At 34.7% G+C, this 17,216-nt stretch overlaps 1 protein-coding gene across 1 annotated transcript; it reads right to left on the bottom strand.

Moving 5' to 3' along the window:
• Window positions 1-869: 869 nt before the first annotated feature.
• On the bottom strand, window positions 870-15,974 carry LOC121313950 (otoconin-90-like). The gene is made up of 5 exons (XM_041246724.1): window positions 15,962-15,974; window positions 11,459-11,633; window positions 4,323-4,463; window positions 4,027-4,133; window positions 870-1,291 (listed from the first exon to the last, which is right to left on the bottom strand). Exons 1-5 carry the CDS (start codon window positions 15,972-15,974, stop codon window positions 870-872), a joined length of 858 nt encoding a protein of 285 aa, XP_041102658.1.
• Between the last annotated feature and the right edge of the window lie 1,242 nt (window positions 15,975-17,216).

Below are 17,216 nucleotides of genomic sequence, written 5' to 3'. Positions count from 1 at the left end.
CCTGTTTGTTGGGGCTCCTCAATGATGGAACCCCCCTTTATATGTGTAAGGCCTTCAGAGGACAGATCATCTCTCTTTATATGTTCTATATGTTACTAACATTATGCCCTAAACATTATAGCAGATGGCCTAGCTTCGCACTGTGAATGCAATGCAAAGTGAAATGCCTACATGTTTCTAGAAATGTAAAACAATAGCAGGGCCTTTATTTTAAAAGTTTATTATCAACATTTAAAAATGCTCAGTGGAACATAACTGACAAACATACTTGCACAAAATATGGAATTCCAAACTTCTGGTTAACAACATTGTTATATTTTCACATTTTTTTTCAGACATTTTTATCCTAATGTAGTCAAAAAACGGGTAAGAAAATATTGACATTAAATGTCAACCCTCTGTAGAATTTTTTGCTCAAAAGCATCTTACAAAATATTCACGGTTGTATGTAAATGTTCATTAACTATTTTCAGCTATTTACAACAATAGATATTGATGTTTTAAAACACAGAACAAGAGAAAACAACAGATAACTCGTGACTTGTAAAGTCATGGATAATGGAGAGAGTAGATCAATAGCAGTCACCAGGAAGTTCATGTTTGGAATATGTGTATTTCTAAGGCAAAGTAAGACAATAATACTTAATATACTGTATTTTGATAAAAAAAAAAAAATGAATGCTGGCTTTTCAGTGGACTAGTTTAAAAACAGGTGTGTTTGGCAATAAATCGCATTTGACTTATACATTACAGGAAACAAAAAATGGTTGCATAATCTTTCTCTGACACCCGTCAATACCATTTCACAAAGAAGAAAGTAACAAAAATAACTGAGAGCTCATTTTCCAGATGGCGTTGTGCTGGGTCCTTTATGGATGAATTTCAGCAGACTGTGCAACTTCTTCATTCACCTCTTCAGCCTCAGCAGACAGTTCTTTTGCTCCCTCAGTCTGTGGCCCCTCTGTGGTCAGCTGTGTTCCCTGTGTCCCTGAAGGGGTAGTGCCCACACTGAAGGGCTCAGCTATACGTGAATGGGATTGATGCCTCACTCTGAATGACTGAAGGGGTCCCCTTTTATAGTTCACTACTTCTTCGCTGGAATCTTCAGATTTGGGTGCTGAGACTGGTGGTCTGCCTACCCCCGGTCGGCGTCTGCAGGGTGCTCTCATGCCACGACACTGCTGCTTGTCCAGGAAGGCTATGGTTTCATTGAAATGTGAGGCTGCCATGCACTTGGCACTTGCCTTGTTGCAGACACATTGCAATTTGTCGCAGGTGTTCTGGCCAGTACCTCAGTTAGAACAAAGAGATATCATTTTTATTTTTAACAAATATATTTATGATTTTTTTATTAGGCTATTGAACCTGTAGCAAAACAAGTAATCGATAAAAACCTTGTATCATCGTTTTGGAAAACCTAGATATCGTTTAGCAACCCCCCCCCCCCCCCCCCCCCCCCCCCCAAAAAAAAAAAACAGAACAAGCCGATAGAAGCGCTAGTCAAAGGGCTTCTGGTTTTCTCGTTCTGTAATGTACGTAAGCAAGACCCATGGACATGACATGGCATATCAGTCACATGGGTAAGGAAGGAATACAGGGATAGAAACAGCAAGACTGTTTATTGTGTTTATTAACTGCTAGCTTACTAGTATGTTAACAACATGCTATTTTTTTGTAAATGGTTATACATTATAACCCTACTGGATAATCTTAGCCAATCAGGCTCTGTGCACAGTGTTCATTATCCTACAGGTAGATTGCCCTCTAAAAGTTAACAGGACTATTATCTTGAATCTCATTTTAAAACATTGAAAGTGACAGTATTGAGTATTACTTTGACCTTGTCTTGTTCGCCTTCGCCTCAGGTCTCCTAACTGCTGTTGAGGTCAGTTATCTAGCATCTGATGACTGCTGGGTCAGATATTAATGCTTAAGCATAGTAACCTATTTATCTAACTAATATTGAACTATCTTTTAAAAGGGATTATTGTCTTTAAAGTACATGGTGCTAACAGTAATTATAGTAAACCTTACCAAAAATATATTGCTATAATTTCACTCTCAGATTTTAATAAATGAAAAATGTGCACATTATGATAAGGTGAATTATTTATTATGGTAATTTATAGTATTTGAATCTTTTGGAGGTAAATATTTATTCAATGCTCTTTGCGGATATTTTAATGGTATACATCCTGTCAAGTCCCTGAAGTTATGTGAAGGAATTAAGTCGACATTGAAAACACATTAATTGGGAGATCTGTGCTGTCTCTGCTGGCGAGTTCATAGTGCTGCAGGAAGAGGGAAGCGGTTGTCCAACACCAGGCCTGCGGTCACGGCTTTCCCTCTCTCAGTGGCTGAGAGGCAGGTCTTGGTGGGAATTGTTAGCCCTATAAAATAATACTCTGCTGTTCCCTCAGGCGTGCCCTTTTAGACGTGCTGTGTGTACGGAAGGATTGTTCTGGGACTATGAAAGCCCGAGAGAAACCAACCCGGGAGGAACGAGAGTCGTAGTGGTAGCGGGGAAACATTGGGCAGGACCCCGAACTACTGTGTGTGTAGAAGGCTGAGGGAGCGGGAAGTGTAGGACAGTGACCTGGGTCTTGCGGGTAGCGACGACCGGGGTAAAGTTGCGAAGTGCAGCACCTTTTGTTTGTAGTTTTATTAGTGTTTTATTTTCCCTTTTTCTCTCCTTTTGTTTTTCCATTTATTATTTGAGCACCTGCGAGTGCGCCCGCAACTGGCTTGAGTACCAGGAATGGTATTTCCGTGGTCCTGTCTATCATTGTTGAGTCAGGCCACGGACAACAGCGCCCTCTGCAGGCTAAAACAGATCACTGACGAGAGTCACAAAAGAACTAAAACTGGGCACCTTTGTGGTGTTCCAATTACACCTGCCTGTCTCCCATGTGTCAGTGAACTACTCACCACTCTTCCACAGGTGCACTTTACCTTAAAATGATAAATCATAACATTTTAACTAACCATAAAAAATAAGGAATCCACAGGTTAAACATGTAGTAAGCTAGTTACTAAAAATTAAAAAACCAAAAAAGTGGCAATTAAAATAATGTTAGAGCAATGTTTTAGTTGTAATTTGTATAGTTTGTACAACTGTTGTTTTTCAAGCAGGCCTTTAGTGAACACTGGCCTGTAATAAAGCATATAATAATGTCAACATGATCAAGATGACCTTCAGATAGAGAATATGGCATGTAAACTATTATTCATGAACTTTTCAAGAACATTTTAACTCTCCACGATCTAACCTTTGGGACCAGACAACATAGCATGCTATTACTTTATACACAGAATATTTTTTTTCAACAGCAGCAGTGTCATTTCCTTTCTGGTGTGAGCATCAAGTTATGTCAGTTGCTTTTGAGCTTCAAGCTAAATTTGAATGGTATGGCACACCGGCATTGCAATGCTATAATTGCATGTTCATTCTCCCATTGGTCCCAGTGGTTAATTAGGATTTTAAAAGGGGTGGAACGGTCGTGGCCCATATAAGGTTGTTAACAGTAACAGAATTTTACTTTCAATCAGAAGACCAGAAACTAAATCCTGAAGAGGTGAAATGCCGTTCGGGAGCTTTACATAACACTTTAACCCCTGATTGACCCACTCATAGAAATGTCTCATTCTAAGAATCCATCTCATTGTAGTACTTACTGATACAATAACACATTGTATTTGCTGTCACTATTTGACACTAATAACAAAGGCATCGAAAACAAAATGTTTTTCATTTGAATATATGTTTTCTAAACTTATTTTTATTTGGACTATTTTGAGGTCATTTTCTTGTCACAACACTACTAGTTGCTGAAGTCAGAATACAAATTAACAACTTGCTAAAACACACAACAAATCTGATCAATACGGCCACTATTTTGGAGTATTAAACAAAATGGAAATCCTTTGTAAAATGTGGGTGAGTGGTGTTTTAAAATAAATATAACACAAATATAACACAGTTCCAGTAAATAATATTTGTGAGGAGTACATGAAAAACAAACTTACATGTAGCTTCTCGATTTTCACAAGTAATGTGAGCATTAAATCTCCGTGATGGCCTGCAACCAAACATTTGAATCTGCTCCAAGCAGCACTGATGGAAGAAACAGCACCTGTAAAGAAGATAAATCACATAACATTATATTATACAGTTGTGGAGTTGAGAATTGTAAATCCCCTCATTATTGATATAACAGTAATTTGTTTAGTTGCATGTAAGTTCGATCATTTGAACCTGGATCAGTCTGGGGGAATAAATCTATTATTTCTAAAGAAGTGACTAAACAACAGAAACTCATTACCTGTCAAGGTCATCAACTGGGCGACCCCTTCCTTCCTGTCCACAGTAACAGCCATACATTTCAAACTCATGAGGGCAACGTCCCGTCAAGCAGTACAGCATCTCTCCCAGTCGTGGCATCTCACGTATTATTTTTCCGTTACTATAATACTGATTGAATGTGTTACTGCTGCATTCTGGGTACAATAGAAGTAGTAATGAGCACAGTTTAGGAAGCAGTGTTACCATTCAGACGTATGTTAAATGTAAACATTTTGGGAAACCTAACGTAATATGTTTAAATGCAGTTTCTTTTCATTTAAATAAAACATTGATCTGTGGGAAATGCTATGTCCACTATCAGTAGAAAACACTGATGTGACATATCTTGAATCACACAGTAACTGGCATTTATTTTAGAAATAAAACATAGCAACAGATTTACAGTGTAGTTCTCAGGTTTTTACCTTCAACCTCAGGCTCCAACAGAAGATCAAACAGGCCTTCAGCCCCCAGCATTGAGAACGTAAAAAATGGTACTGCCTTTGACATTGGTGTTTCAAGTCCTAATTAATTTGGGATGAAATGTATCACAAAATGTAATGGGTAAGTGACCGTGGACTGCTATTATTAAATGAAGGAAGTGATGTTTTGAAGTCACTAAGCAACCTGAAACTATTCCTAATCACTAGGATATCATTTGCTGGCGTTTATCAGATAAGTAAAATGTCATTTTTAAAATAGCTTTCTACCACCACCACTGACATTCTTAATCACATAATTTTGAAATAATGTCTTAGTTATGATTTAGAATCAATAAATAAATTTGCATCTAATCTGATTATCTTCAAAAAACAATTTTCAAACAAAGGTTAAGTGTTGAGAACAAGGCCCATATGTTTGGTGTATCACCCCCATCTAAAAGTTTACCATGATAAATTTGTTACAGTAAATTCATCCATTATCACGATTAAACAATTTTTTCTGTGCATTTACTGTGCTTCATGCTTTAATACCATTAACTGTTATTTAACAAGTGTACTTCACCATGCTTCACTACAACCTGTTCCCTGTTTTTAAATATTCCAGTCCCACCCATGAAAATATTTTCATTATAACACTTTGGGATTTATTCAACTGATCTAAATGGCAGTGCATCTAATTGTAGCCACTTTTTAAAACAATATTAAAAGGGCCTGAGGTAATGCAAATAAAACATCCAATAGTGCATAATAGACTTTAGTTTCTTTCTGTCTTTTTTCTGTAAACATATGGAAAAAACTCATATTTTAATAAATTAAACGATGGATACCTATATCCGTCACTCTTTGGATAAATTAAATTGATCCCTTTTATTTATTATTTTCTTGTCTTTGCCTAAGCAGGCGTCTTACCTTCAGCCTCAGACTCCTGTGAGCTATCAGGTGCTTCTGTGCTAGGGTTCCTACCTTCTGTCTCAGCCTCCACTGAAATGTCAATAGGTTTTGTTGGGGTGACTGTAACAGATGGTGTTTTACTTGGTTTTAGTGTTTGAGGACCTAAGAGAAAGAGGAAATACCCATAAGCCACTGTGAGTAGAAGAAAATAATCACATGATGCTTTGGTCAGACGAGTTTTGCAGGGATTGGACTGCCTATTTCTTAGAGTTGGAGTTGGAAGTGTTTGTTATCTAGAATTAATTTATAGAGTTATCACATTTGGAAGCACCTGCCTGCTATCATCCCTGTATCAGAGGCTGTTGGATCTGCTGTCTTGCACATAATGACAGAAGCTGACAACAGGGAGATGCAGCGCTTTTATATTACTACAGTATACAGGTTTTGTTTAACAAACAGTCAGTCATTTGAGGGGTGGCCCATATATTCCAGAACTTTCTAGTCATTTTTGCCCAACTCATGTAGTTAAGCAGTAACCAAATGCAAATCAAGATCTTATTGTGTGTCTTCACGTTGAGATGCATTGAATCCCAAGAATTTAGATGATTAAAAATATGTATTAAATTAACAAGGTCCTTACCTTGTGTTACAGACCCCAGGGAAACATCAGTGTGTTCAGTAGTAAGTCCAGTAGTAGTCCTTGTATCTTCTCTCACCTCCCTTGACTCAGTTGGTTCTATTTCTGGTAGCTCCACCATTGTAACTGGCAGTCCTACACTTGTTCCTTCCATTTCCAGACCTAATTTGAACAAAAGATATATCAATGGGCCAAAGTTAGTAGAAGACAAAAAGAAGTAATATATGTATTGGCTGTTTTTAATTTACATATCAATCTCAAATCATTATTTTAAAAAAAGAAATACATCTGGTACAGTATCATTTTAGATTAAAGAAAGCTCTGTACGCTTGAGAATTAAATTGTCCCCACCACCCCAACACCTTCTTTACTACCATTAAACAGGCTGCTGCTTCCTTCAGTGAATAATGTTTTGACCCAAAGACAATGAGAATGACCAAGGAAGTGAAAATACATGTTTGCTATAAGATGTGCTTCTTTCAGAATTACATGAGATCTACAAGCAAAGGCCAGAATGTCAGGATTGAGACATCATTTAAAAAAAACAAAAAAAAAGATATGAACATAATTTGGATTTTATTTAACACCATGTAATAAAAAAATCATAAAAATCTCCTAGAACCCATAATAGTAGTACAATATTTCATGTTACATTTCAAAATGTCACATTTTTCCATTTTTGTCAGTTTTTTCTTAAGCATATGAAAAATGCTAATATAGTTTTCTGTAGTAAAACTCTAGCAGAATAATAAAATAGCAGGAATTCTGTGCCAGTTTCTCTGGACCAGAAAAACTCTCTCATCTACACAAGAACTTGCCCGCTAACCTTAATTGGCTTAATTGTATACAGCTGCCCTCTCAAGTTCAAATTTTCAGCTGGGTAATTAACATTGTATAATTATTGTGCCAAAAAATAAAAATACTATGCTAGTGTATAACATGCGGTATTCAAAACACATACTGGAACGTAATGTACCCTCTTTTCAAAATAGAAAAGGAAAACAACTTTCTCAGCAGCTTACAGTTTAAATGTACGATGTAGTTTTGTTGTCACCCCCAAATACACCATGGGGAATCAAAAAAATCACACACATGAAAACTATATATGTTAATTTAGTGTGTCCTAAAATAAATACATATTTTACACAATATTATTGAAACAACACTGTATAACTAAACTAACACTGATGCCTCTTTTGTGGCGTTGGTCTCTTGAGTATTTGCATTAATGAATGCTGTACAGAGATAATTGCAGCAGTAATCAAGTGTTTAATGTGACTCCTCATAAGTTCTACTGTAGCAGCCCATTATATCCAGACTTTGTCTTATAGTAAGTGTTCAAGAACATACAGTATTTAAATTCAGTTAAGGGACTTTTAATAGTTTATCAAGGCTTCTGGTGAGACTGAACTGTGGGCTAAAAACCCCTACAGTGTGTAATTTGACTGGTTTGACTAAAATGCAAAGACTTTGTATTGTATGTTTCTAACGGCTTGTTTCACAGACAGGTAGTCCAAGAGTATTGTTAATCAGAGCCTGCTTTACTGTATGTGTTCTACCCTGCCTGGAAAAGTCAATCCAAAATTGTTTATTTATCGTTCAATCTATGTCAGTTAATTTAAGACAAAGTTCTGCATGGCAAGTTGTGACATTAGATAAAAACACGGAATTACACCTTGTAACAATTTTTTTATTTTTTTTTTGTTCCTGGGTAGTAAGTGTTATTTCCTAATTGCTTATGCCTCAAAAGTATAGAAAATGGCTATTATTCCCCACAAACTTTGCTTTTGTGACCAGGACAGTGCTATTTCAAAATATCACTATTTCCAATGGGAAAATGGGCAAATGTGTATCTTTTCGTTCACATAAAGTCAGAAAAAAACAACATATGAATCCAAATTAACATGTGTTTATACTAAGGTAATAAAAAAAATCACTACAAAAGATTTAGAAGTGAGTAGTTTTTCGAGATTTACGATTATACTGTATTTACAGTATAAAGTTTGTGGGGAATAATAGCCATTTTCTATACTTTTGAGGCATAAGCAATTAGGAAATAACACTTACTACCCAGGAACAAATATTGTGTGACATAGTGTTATCTAATGCTTTTTTTTTTTTAAAGATTGAAATGGTTTAGGAAAGCCCAAGAATGTAAAATAGTGCTACCTTCTAAAAAGCACGTTCTGCAGTATTTTTACCAAACTGTTGCAGGAAATATGCTGATTTGCAGCTTCTTACCAGGTCCAGTGGTTACCAGACCAGACACTTCAGTCGTCTCAGGGGGAGCTGTAAAACAAAGAATACTGTAAGATGGGGAAATACTTATTTACCCCAAAATATGTTTATTGTACCTACTGTATCGAATAAAGTGGGGTTATTAGATACAGATTATTATTATTATTATTATTATTATTATTATTATTATTATTAGATATCTCGGTAGATTAATATTTTGTATTATTTGGATTCAATCAGGTATTGTCTTCAGAAATCACTGATCAATGTATTTGTCACTTTATAATTAGCTGTCACCATTAAAAACTTACGGCTGGATCTGTGTCTATCTCTAGTATCTAAATGAGAGTTAAATAGAGTCTAAAAAAGATAATCGAGGGCAGAATTACTTCAGGGCACACATGCAAACTGACACAATCTATTGTATACTGTAGTTACTATGTTGGTTTTAGGTGGTAAAGCACATACTTATTTAAAGGAAAAGGGACAGATCCACGAATCACAGTAAGCAAAGAAGTTTAAGTTGTTCAAATTTGTTTTTATTCTACCCATTGCCTTTGTTATGGAATTTTCTTTTTAATGTTTTATTGTCTGCGTCTCTTGTATCTAGCTCTGTCTGTGTCTGTGCTAAGGGGGGAGTGGGGGGGGGGGAGCTTGGGTTACAAAAGAATCTGAAGCAGGTAAGCCTCACGACACATAAACATGCAGATTTCAATTATATATTTTTTACAGTATAAAATAATTTTTCCTTGCTAATAGAGAACATCCTTTTTTTTTTAGACTTGGTAAACTAGTCCAATATTGGTTACCTGTTGATGTAACTGGGCAGAAGGAACTATCCAGGTGCCTCATTGAGATGTTGTACTGTGAACTTGCGATGCATTCAATTGTTGCCTTGTCACAGAGACAAAAAATCTGCTCACAGGTATCAGTGAAATCTATACAGAAGAAAGAAAAAATATTGTTAAATATATCTGCCCTTGTAATTATTTAAACATGTCATACAATGCGAAACATGGTTTTGCTGTCTATTGTAAAATGATATATGGCTTGTATTAAACCAGTTATGAACTCAACCTACAACCTACTGATGTCAGATTCAGGGATCACAACTGAACTGCAGGGTTTACAATCGCAGTACCACTGTATGGTTGTCACTGCTTCCTTTATCCTCTCCTACTTTATTTTCATTTTATATATATGAAGTAAATTAAATGAGACTGTATAATGTACTGGTGAGACTTCACTTAGAGGACTGTGTCCAATTCTGATCACCACTGTACCAAAAAGAAATTATGGTTCTGTAGAGAGTCCAACAAAAAGCGGTAATTATAAAATTATTTTGTATAAAAAATTTCAACAGCAGGATTCGATGCAACGGTTTTAGGGACCAGAAACTATGGGTTTATTGATTGATCTAAACGGAGAGCTCAGCTTGTTGCTGAGATTTCAGTGATTTATCAGCCAGCCTGGAGGTATGCATGTCAGCTTGTATATTGCATTTATAATTTATATGCACAGTATAAACAGATTAACCTGTTTTGAGATTATGCGTCTGTTGTGAAATTACTAACAATGTACTGTTGACTATAGCAGGGAGGTGTTGATGTAGCTATGTGGCCAATGGCTACATTTTATTTTTTGTGATATTGTGTTTCATTGGTGCTTGCATGGTGTGTTTTGAACTTATGCAAAAAGTATTTCTTAACAGAAGTGCTAAAGGACTGGATTTTAACCATTCGTAGACAATCATAAGGATCACAATTGCTGAAGCTACCCTTCAGTAGAAAACCATGTATATATTATATGTATGTATGTTCATGATAGGTTTATACAAATATATGCAGACAAAAATGATTAGATAATAATACTGAGTAGCATTAGATTTCTATGTTGCATCAGAAGTTATAAATCCTGCTGCTGAATATTGCCTGCTGTTTATCCACAACTTCCTCCAATGAGCAGCACACAAACCTATAATTAAATTCCAATACAAGCACTGATCTGATGTTTGTTTTAAAATAATAATAATAATAATAATAATAATAATAATAATAATAATAATAATAATAATAATACTAAGGCTTCCTTGAAAATGGGAACTTCCTGGTCATTATAAACGCATACTAGAACTGTCCCAGGGTTACCATCAATTATCGATATTATCAAAAGTAATAGTTTTTATAATTGACAAAAAACATTCTTGAAATATTATAATGTAAGTCCATTATAAATATTATACAGACACATATATTTATCCAATGTGATATTAGGTTACACTGTATAGGTTAATAATAATAATAATAATAATAATAATAATAATAATAATAATAATAAATATATAATAATAATAATAAATTATATTGTAAACATAAAAATGAACATTACCACAAGTGATATTTCCAAAAGGGCAGCTTGTATTTATTGAAATGTTCACAGTCTCCAGTTTACAGTCCTTTTCAGCTGCATTCTTATAGCATCTTCGCTGGTTATAACAACAACTGTGAAAACAATACACAATTTGTGTGTTGTAATGATATTATGACCCATTTATAATTTCCCCATGAACCCAATGTATCATATTTTCTGGAGAAAGGTGTCCAAATGATAGGTACCTGATTTTCTCCACTTTTATTAACCAAATATGTTTTTGTAAAATGGCTTTTGGTGGCTTTTGAAAACCACTTACATATATATATATATATATATATAATATATATATATATATATATATAAAAAGCTGCAGGTAATTTATGGTTTTGAATAGAATCTCCATAAATCTTGAATAACACTTCCTTAACTTTTGTCTTCCCTTGTTCATTAAACACCTATACCCATTTTCAAACTCTGCTAATCCCACAATACAATGACCCAACCTGTCTCTCAGAGCTATTGCCAGTAGCTTACATGTCTATGTCATCAAAAGGAACATCTTCTTCTTCATATCTGCAGGAACAGCCATAATCTTCAAGATCACTGGGGCAAAGTCCAGTCAAACACTTCAATTTGGTGATGAAATTAAAGAGAGCGGGGAAGTTGTTGAGCAGTGTCTGGAGCCATGTGAAGCGAACTCCAAGGCAGTCTGTGAAGGAAACACAGGTACTTCACTGTTAACATCATGAAAATTAGGGTTCCTAAACCAAGCACTTCCTTCCCTTCAGAGATCAAAGTTCATTGTATGATTATTTTTAAAACCACAAATTACAGTTCTGTAAAATACTTTAAAATAATTCATGGTTTCCAGTGATATTTCCTTATGTTTTTCATATCTCCAATAACTCGGAGCTTCTGAGTCCTACTGAAATATTGGGTTTATTCAGAACTGAGCATTACAATTTTAACTGATATTACTCTGAATGGTTGCTATGACTACTAATTGTGCCCCTTTGCTTTAGGTGGAAAACCCGCTCTTGAAGTCATATTTTAAAAATAAAATACCTTCTTACCAATCAGGGAGTTTACATTTTTGTTTGTTTCAATCATTACAGGAGAATTGCTTCCTAGAGCTACAGAAAAGCAGAAAAAAATAAATAAATAAATAAATGGTTAAGTATCTCTTAAGTATCAAATATCCTACACTGTCATATTACTATTCTATTGTCACAGCACTCAGGACAACTGTGATTATCAAAAGAAACTAGCTTTCTCTGTCTCTTACTGTTCTTATTACAACAGATACTGGCTGTGAAACCCAAGACTGCTGCAAACAGCAAGTTACCTTTTAACCTGTTACAGAGTCCAAAGCATTTCAGCTAATGTTGACCACCCATCATTAACAATAGTAAATTGCAGCTGTTTGGCGTAGTCTCATCGTTTATTTAAGAGGAAATGTCAGATAATTACTTTACATAGTATTTTTAATAAACAGTTATGGATCCCTGTATAATATCCTACACTGGATCTGCATATCATTACTTCTCAGGAATGGAGCTCTACATCTGTTTTTGGCTGAGCCTATGGGATAACTGCCAAATGATATTAGCCTGTTTGTTTTATCTTTACACGAAATGTTCAACAACCAGAACCATATGCATGATAAAGGATTCCTTCAGGTTTAATCTAATGAAAGACAGAACTGTGACCTGTCATTAAAAAAGCAATTTTAACAATATAAGATATGAAGTGCACAGTAAGATAATCAAGGTAAACACTAAATCATGTATTAAACAATTCAGAGGACAGGCTAAGCATGTTAAATTCACATGTTTTTACCTTGCACTCTTTTTCTCTCTTACAACTATGGTTAAAACGTGTTTACTTACCAAAATGAAAGGTAATTGACAGAAAAAACAACAGTGATAACTTCATTTTTTTTCTGGAAATGTAAAATGAACAGTGATAAGTTCAATTTAATATACATACATAGTTATTTTAAAATATACAGTTCAATACAGTATAATAAATAAAAGACCAAGTTTCTTCAAGGATTTTAACATGATTCCCTCTCCTACTGACTGGCAAAATTGTCATATATAGTTCTGTCTTTACAAGCGATGTGCATGTTTTTAATTTTTTTTGTATATAGTATTACCAATGTTCCCTTTTGTAGCCATGGACATATTCGTTCAACAACCAGTTTCCGTGTCGCTGCTGGGTAGCATATGGGATCAGATTCATTCAGCATGCTGATGTTATTATGACGTGTCCTGATTAACATAACCTGAGAGAAATGTCTAATGATCAATAGTTTTCTTACAGAACTAACATCTAGGCTGAGGCATTGGAGACTATCTGAGGGAATTAAACCCTAGCCTTCCAGAACAAATTAAGCCAAGCTAACTTGCCTATGAGTTTTTTGTTACTATGAATTTTGTTAAAGTAGTTCCCTTTAATCGGAATATGACACAAACACTGCATATGTAATTGTGTTATACCACACAATTCTGTTAAACCTTGAGTTTGTACCATCTAGATGTCAATGGGACAATACAAAGGAAAATGCTACTTTTCCATTCTTGTCCGTACATCACGTGGGCTGACATTTTTAATAATGAAGATGAAAAAGAATGAGCTTACCTTAAAGTCCATGCGTACATGTAATATAGTTGAAAATAAGTTTAAAAGCTTTCCCTTCATCTAACATATATACTGACTTGGGTGCTTGCCAAGAACCATGTGACTGATTTAACTGATATGTAATTAAAAACTGACAAGACATCAGCAGCCGCTATGTCAGAGTTAACAATACAGCAATAGTATGCAAAGGAATCTATATTGAAAGCCTCCTGTTGTTGGCCGTGTATCTATGCACTGCTGCTTCACTTAACTGATTGTCCTGAATTTAGGAACAACATGACTATTGGTTATTTGTGAAACTGATATCCCTGAGCTGGTCTAAATGTGACCTTGGTATTCATTTCATTGATGGCTTTTTATCTCCTATTTCAAGACAATTGTGTTTTGATCTAATGAGCTCACACAGACTTCATTATATTATCATTTCAGTAAAGTGAATCAACTACTGATACCATAAATGTGTGTTTGTTGAAAACATACAGGTTTTTTTGTACTGCACATGTGAACCAGACCCATTAGTTCTCTGCTACTATACTAGCAGACATTGTTGTGATACATACAGATGATTGTTTAAATATTATATTTTTCCAACAAACATAAAATAACAAATTAAACAATGAATGCCTTTTAGTATATTTTACAATACTTTAGCCTCATAACAGTGTCATGCAGCAAATCAAGGCAGAACCACTGATAAAAAGAATTTTTTTAAAAAGGCAAATATATAATCAACATTGAACAATGATTCTTTTCATAAATGAGCTTTGTCTTATATGTTACCTAAGTTTGCTCACTCCTGCAATAACGAATGTTCATGTTTGAGATTTTGGTGCTAATGTTCTGGATTTCACTAGTGACTGAGTTCCTCCACATTAGTGGAATATAGTGGCTCTCAAAAGTATTCACCCCCTTGGACTTTTCCACGTTTTATTGTTTTATAACATGGAAACAAAATGGATTTAGTTATAAGTTTTTGCCACTGATCAACACAAAAAAAGTACATAATGTCAAAGTGAAAAATAAAATCTACAAATTGTTCTAAATTAATTACAAATATAAAACAGGAAATAATTGATTGCATAAGTATTCACCCCCTTTACTATGACACACCTAAATAAGATCTGGTGCAACCAATTGTCTTTAGAAGTCATATAATTAGTTGAATGGAGTCCACTTGTGTGCAATTAAGATGTTTCACATAATACCAGGGTAAATACACCTGTCTCTGGAAGGTTCCACAGTTGGTTAATACATTTCCTAACAAAAACTACATCATGAAGACGAAGGAACATTCAAAGCAAATCCGGTATAAGTTTCTTCAAAAGCACCAATCGGGGGTAGGATATAAGAACATTTCCAAGGCATTGAATATCCCCCGGAGCACAGTAAAGTCCATTATTAAGAAATGAAGAGAATATGGCACAACTGTGAATCTGTCTAGAACAGGCCGCCCTCAAAAACTGAGTATTCGGACGAGAAGGGCACTAGTCAGGGAGGCTAACAAGAGGCCTATGGCAACTCTAAAGGAGTTACAGTCTTCCACGGCTGAGCTGGGAGACACTGCATACGACAACAATAGCCCCAGTGCTTCACAAAACTTGGCCTTTATGGGAGAGTGGCAAAAAGAATGCCATTGTTGAAAAAAACTCACATCAAATCTCACTGAAGTGCCTTAAGAACAAAAAGGTCAATGTTCTGGAGTGGCCCAGTCAAAGCCCGGACCTCAATCCAATTGAGAATATGTGGAAAGAGTTGAAAATTGCTGTTCACCAAAGGTCCCCATCCAACTTGATGGAGCTTGAGCAATTTTGCCAAAAAGAATGGGCAAAAATTGCAGTGTTTAGATGTGCAAAGCTGGTAGAGACTTATCCAAATAGACTCATGGCTATAATTGCTGACAAAGGTGCCTCTACCAAATATTGACTCAAGGCAGTGAATACTTATGCAATCAATTATTTTCTGTTTTATATTTGTAATTAATTTAGAACAATTTGTAGATTTTATTTTTCGCTTTGATATTATAGACTTTTTTTGTGTTGATCAGTGGCAAAAACTCCTTATTAAATCCATTTTGATTCCATGTTGTAACGCATGTGGAAAAGTCCAAGGGGGTTGAATACTTTTGAGAGCCACTGCACATATTATTGTGATGCAGGAGAGGTGCTGGTTCCTTATGATACATCACCTTCAAAAGACTTCAATGAACCTTGGTATATTAATGGAATCATCCCCAAGAACCAAACATAATCAATATCTAATTTGACTAAATTAGATCCATAATTGCTAATAGAGATGGGTTTGACTTCTTACTGTATCTGTTTTTCTTGTCTAATATAATTATTGACAGCAATTCCTTGAATTCCATCCCCCCCCCCCCCCCCGACCTTAATTTACCTCTGACAACCATGTTTAATCCATATCACTAATTTATCCAGAATTACAGAAGTGTACGGTAAGGAATGGATAGCAAATATTATGTATATTCCTATCCAAAGGGAATACCAGAACTTTCCATCATGTGGAACATGGGTATATGCATTTCTTTAATGTTTCAGTCCCACGTATAAAACACATATAGATATTGTAATCATTGATGAGAAATGTTAACGTTAAGATATTTCATTCTATAACATAACATGTTTTCAAGAGACAATTATAGTACCATACGCTATTGATATGTTTTATTTTTTATTTTATTTTTACAATATTAAGCATTATTGATAAAAAATAAATAATCAGGAAGGCATTATGAAAATAATTGCTCTTCTAGTTTCACAGCCTAAGCAGTGGTTTCATACAGGAAGTTACATCAAAGTTATTCCTGCACCTTTTACAACAGGTTGTAGGGTTGTATACAACTTGCCTCAAAATACATTCAAACTAAAAAAGCCAGGAAAGGAAGAATGAAGCAAAACAATCGAATCTGAATTTTGCTTTGTTTCTGTTTCAAGGACCGTTTGACTTGATCTTTAATATAGCAAGTTCTTTAATGGAATAGAGTTGTATATAATGTCATACTTATTAAAACATACAGTATGTTGCAGTCAAAGCAGAACATTTAATTATGTAATATGCAGATACTAATACTGTAATGTCCTATTACAACATTCTTTTTCCTTCAATTTGAAAATGTTGAAATGTTATCTTCTGCTGCTGCTGATAAAATCTTATCAGATATGTACATATAGACAGATTTAATACTACAGTAAATAGAGTCCTCACAAACAGTTTCTCAGAACCATTTTTAATTTCATGCAATTCTAATTCAATATGGGGTCCTTTCATGAATTATTCAAAAATATGGATGAAAATCAATCTTATGCTATACAAAAAGCTAATTAATTAATTTAGTAAATCATGTAGTGCTCACTATGCTTGTTATAAATGTCTGGTTATGAAAAGACTAGAATAAAAACATTAAATATTGCTGATTGAACTTTGTGTTACAGCTTGCTAAAGAAATTATTACTTTTAAATATAAAATATGTGTGCTTCTTACAGCCAATAATTTGACAGTTTTTGACAATAAAAAAAACAAAACAACAAAACACAGCAATCCAAGCAAGAGCTACAAAATAATTTACCTAAACAGTAATCTGATAATAAATGGGCCGTGTTTTTTCTACAGAAACAAAATCAGATATCTATG

Source organism: Polyodon spathula, chromosome 4 (assembly GCF_017654505.1).
Source record: "Polyodon spathula isolate WHYD16114869_AA chromosome 4, ASM1765450v1, whole genome shotgun sequence".
NCBI lineage: Eukaryota > Metazoa > Chordata > Actinopteri > Acipenseriformes > Polyodontidae > Polyodon > Polyodon spathula.
The sequence above is the reverse complement of the archived record's forward strand: the minus strand, read 5'-3'. Positions and strand labels throughout refer to the sequence as shown.

Coding starts and splice junctions, on each gene's coding strand:
- LOC121313950 (XM_041246724.1), bottom strand. Junction 4,464..11,458: donor CCTTTTGATGACATAGACAT/GTAAGCTACTGG, acceptor TCAGTATTATAG/TAACGGAAAAATAATACGTG. Junction 4,134..4,322: donor CCAGTTGATGACCTTGACAG/GTAATGAGTTTC, acceptor TCTTCTTTACAG/GTGCTGTTTCTTCCATCAGT.